This window comes from Neodiprion pinetum, chromosome 1, assembly GCF_021155775.2.
Source record: "Neodiprion pinetum isolate iyNeoPine1 chromosome 1, iyNeoPine1.2, whole genome shotgun sequence".
Classification (NCBI taxonomy): Eukaryota; Metazoa; Arthropoda; class Insecta; order Hymenoptera; family Diprionidae; genus Neodiprion; species Neodiprion pinetum.
Genome location: NC_060232.1, coordinates 27,218,181 through 27,221,664, shown reverse-complemented (window position 1 = coordinate 27,221,664; position 3,484 = coordinate 27,218,181). Strand labels below are relative to the sequence as shown.

The following is a 3,484-nucleotide window of genomic DNA, read 5'->3' as shown; positions in this document are numbered from 1 at the left end:
GAATCAGTTCGTGATTTCGAAACGACAATGTCCTTATTAATTTCATCGCGATTCCAATCGTTATAATAATTCTTTCAACACGGTCTGATTTGTTCGAGTTAACAGAGCCGAAGGTTGAATAATGGCGAGAATCTGGAATAATTTGTCTGACCTGGATTCGGGAGGAAAGGGCGGATTGTGAAATCCCATATGGGACGTGAATACGATCTTCCGTACATACGGTCGGTCCCTTCGGGTCAAGTTTTTACGAGCTCGCCAAGCCGGAGAAATCTGATTGCTCGGTGTTATGTATTTCGAGAGCCAACGCTCGAAATCATCCCCATTACAGCTCAGTGACTATTTCCTGTATTTCATCGTCATACCGATATACCTTAGATATATGTATACCGTACGGCTTCACCGTCCTTCGAGTCCTTTTACTCGATCGCAACCTGCGGCCGAATGGCAGTCGATATAACAGCGAAGAGCGCTTGTATCCTCAGAAGCAATCAAAATTATCACCTAGTCTTTTCTCCAGAACATGCGATGGGCGTTTACTTGTCGACAGGGACATTCAAACGGATTAATATTATCGATCATTGGTACGAACACAGAGAGAAAAAAAATTCAGGTATCGAGTGACAAATAATTGTTCAAAATTTACTTCATGATCGCAGAACAAACGTGGAATTAAAATGAAGATAAAATTACGACGATGAAATCTTACACTTTATACCTTTTGATGTAATTCTTTTTTTAATCCCTTCAAAGTTGTCGGCGATTGTTGTAGTAAAATCTTGAAGTCGTATAACGCTTCATTCAAATGGGATATCGAGAGGTCGATCCAGCCATCTCTCGAAAATATGTTTCTATCAGCGTAAATCCAGAGAAGATCGATACTTCCATCGCGCAAACACGTCGCAGAGGATGAATATAAAGACAAAATTCGCAACCTGTGCTCGAGAAGGAAATAAACCGTCACATTTGACATTTTTTCTTTTCAGGCTGTTGCAAAAGAAAAGTGGATATTTAAGCTTTTTCGCTTGAATGAAAGTTTCTCTCTTTTTTGACTTTGGATAAAAATTTTCTTCTGGAAAATTTCACAATCATTTGAATTGGTTGTTACAGTAGTTGCCTAAATATAAGAAAAATGTTGTTGGAAAATGGAGGAATAAACTTTGTTATTGGATTTGAGAAAAAAAGGCAATAAATAATTAAATGAATGGTTGCAGCCGATTAAAGTGCCTACAGAGAAAAGACAGATAATTTTGCGAAATTTTCCGAACATTGACTTTCTGAATATTCACATTGAAAGGCAGTGTTGTTTAAGCCAAATAGATATTTTTTTGCAAATAACGAAACAAATATTTTGTTTCTCGAACTAAATTTCACTTGATCTCGCGAAATTTTTCGTTCTTTCAAAAATACCTGTACCGTATAGTTGATCCCGCCAAATTATTAGCCGCCTCAAGAAAAAAGAAATAATATTTCGTTGAACAAACAATTATCTTTTGCTCGATATAGAAAAAGAGAACAAGGACTATCGGTTTCAAAGCTTTCTAAAACACAGTATGAAGATTTAATTTTGCGTAGCAATTGTGCAGCAGGACAGGCTTGCTATTACAAATGAACAAATAACCTCAATTACCGCAAGAATAAATATCGGAAGTTGACCAACTGAGGGAGAAATTTGTTGAAATCACTCTCAGCAAGGATTTATTTGGAAAGTTTAACATGCGTGATATAAATTACATCTCAGCTGAAGAGTCGGTATTAAATTACGTTTATAGCTTAAAATACTCATTAGTATCGGACGTATGCGTTCAATGTAAAATTGATAGGCTGACCAGTTTTACTGTTAAACAATAGCGTGGTATTTCTCTGCCCTGGACCACCGCTAACCAGAGTTGGATAAGCTCCCAGTGTCTTGTTCACCGCATTGTCAATCGCTTCCAGATAAGTCAGGTTGAAGTACGTTGTCATTGTCCAGGTTTCGTTGACCACGCGGAAAGGAACAGCAGACTTGAAGATGTTCACGGTCTTGTGAAGCCAATCGTCCTTGGTCCTGTTTCCAATGTACAAATTGTTCCCAACGTACGTAACATTCGCAGTACCGCGTTGCTCAAATGCTCTCGGTATCACGTTGCCGGCTACAGCCACGGCCGTGACGAAGGCAACCAAAATCGAACACCTTTTAAACATTTTTTAAACGCCAGTTGATGATTTAGCACTGTTTTTTACAATTACTCTGATGTCGGTGAGCTGCGATTTATTTATGAAACTCAACTGCGTTGCATCGGTTTTTTTATACCATTGAACATCTTATCAGTGCGCAGATTATCTCGTGATTCGGTGTCGAGTATCTCACGTACCGTCGAATCATACTCCGCGATAGTGATCGAGTTATTCACAACTTTCCGGAATGTTATCAGCTGGGTTTTTCTACAAACGGTGTCAATAGCGATAATACCATTTCGGCAAGGACGATTGAAAATCGGCTCGACATATTTACAAAAATTACCAAATTCGTGACTCATAGTTATTTCCAACAACGTATCATTCACAGCTATGGCTATGGCTTCTAACCATCAGGTTCTTGAGTAATATGTGTTGTTTATCTATTAATAACTGAATCCTAAAATCATCCGAGCTAATTTGTTGATTTTAAGAAGTTGACGCGCCTTTGCACGTATAGACGCTTTGTTCGTTCGAGAAGGAAGAAGTCAGTAGATTTGAAAAATCATTCAGGTATATAACATTTACCTATCTGACGTAAGATGCCGTGATAACAACCCATCTTAGCCAAAAAGCTCATCGCTTTTTGCGTAAGACGCGATCGTACAGTGCTAGTTTGGTTGAATATATAATTATTCATAAATCAGTCGTGAGGTTCGTCTTTCCTTGTCTGCACCAACTGTTGGTGTTGGATTCATAGTTCCAATTAAATAGCTCTACGATCGCCCGTAACGCTTTCACAATATTTAGATGCCAAGATTTGGGAAGAGAAATCATCAAAAATTCCCAAAATTTGTATTCGATGCCAACAGATTGTATTTCAAATCCCGCTATTGTATCTTCATAATCGACGGAGTTAGCAATTGCAGTTTCCAAACCGGAAGTGGAATCGGGTGAAAAAGCTTGTTTGGACATCATCGTGCTATAAACATTTCACCCAGGGCAAAAATTTCATGAGAATCTATTTGGTAATTTGACGGTAACCTTCTTTATAAGAGGTCAGAGGTCACATCGATCCCCTCTCGAAAATGCTCTAAAATGACTTTTCAGGTGTCAAAACGCGCTCTCTATACGGTTTGAGAATATTTCCTCGATCCAACGGTTCTTGCGACGCCGAATGTACAAAGCGGTCCATTTTTTAACGATCGTCCCTCAAAAACGCTCTCCGATTCGGCTTTGCCTTGCCGATCAGGCCGCGCGGCGAGCATCCAGTTGTCATCCATCATCGAGCTCAACGATACGTATTTGCGGAACGATTGAGGAAGTGTCT

At 39.2% G+C, this 3,484-nt stretch overlaps 1 protein-coding gene across 1 annotated transcript; it reads right to left on the bottom strand.

Moving 5' to 3' along the window:
• Window positions 1-1,782: 1,782 nt before the first annotated feature.
• LOC124224808 (probable salivary secreted peptide) lies at window positions 1,783-2,181 on the bottom strand. Its single transcript, XM_046637011.1, has one exon. The coding sequence runs from the start codon at window positions 2,179-2,181 to the stop codon at window positions 1,783-1,785; it is 399 nt and encodes a 132-aa protein (XP_046492967.1).
• Window positions 2,182-3,484: the final 1,303 nt, after the last annotated feature.

Bases quoted from the DNA above. Each gene is read 5' to 3' on its own strand.
- LOC124224808 (XM_046637011.1), bottom strand. From the start codon at position 2,181: ATGTTTAAAAGGTGTTCGATTTTGGTTGCCTTCGTCACGGCCGTGGCT.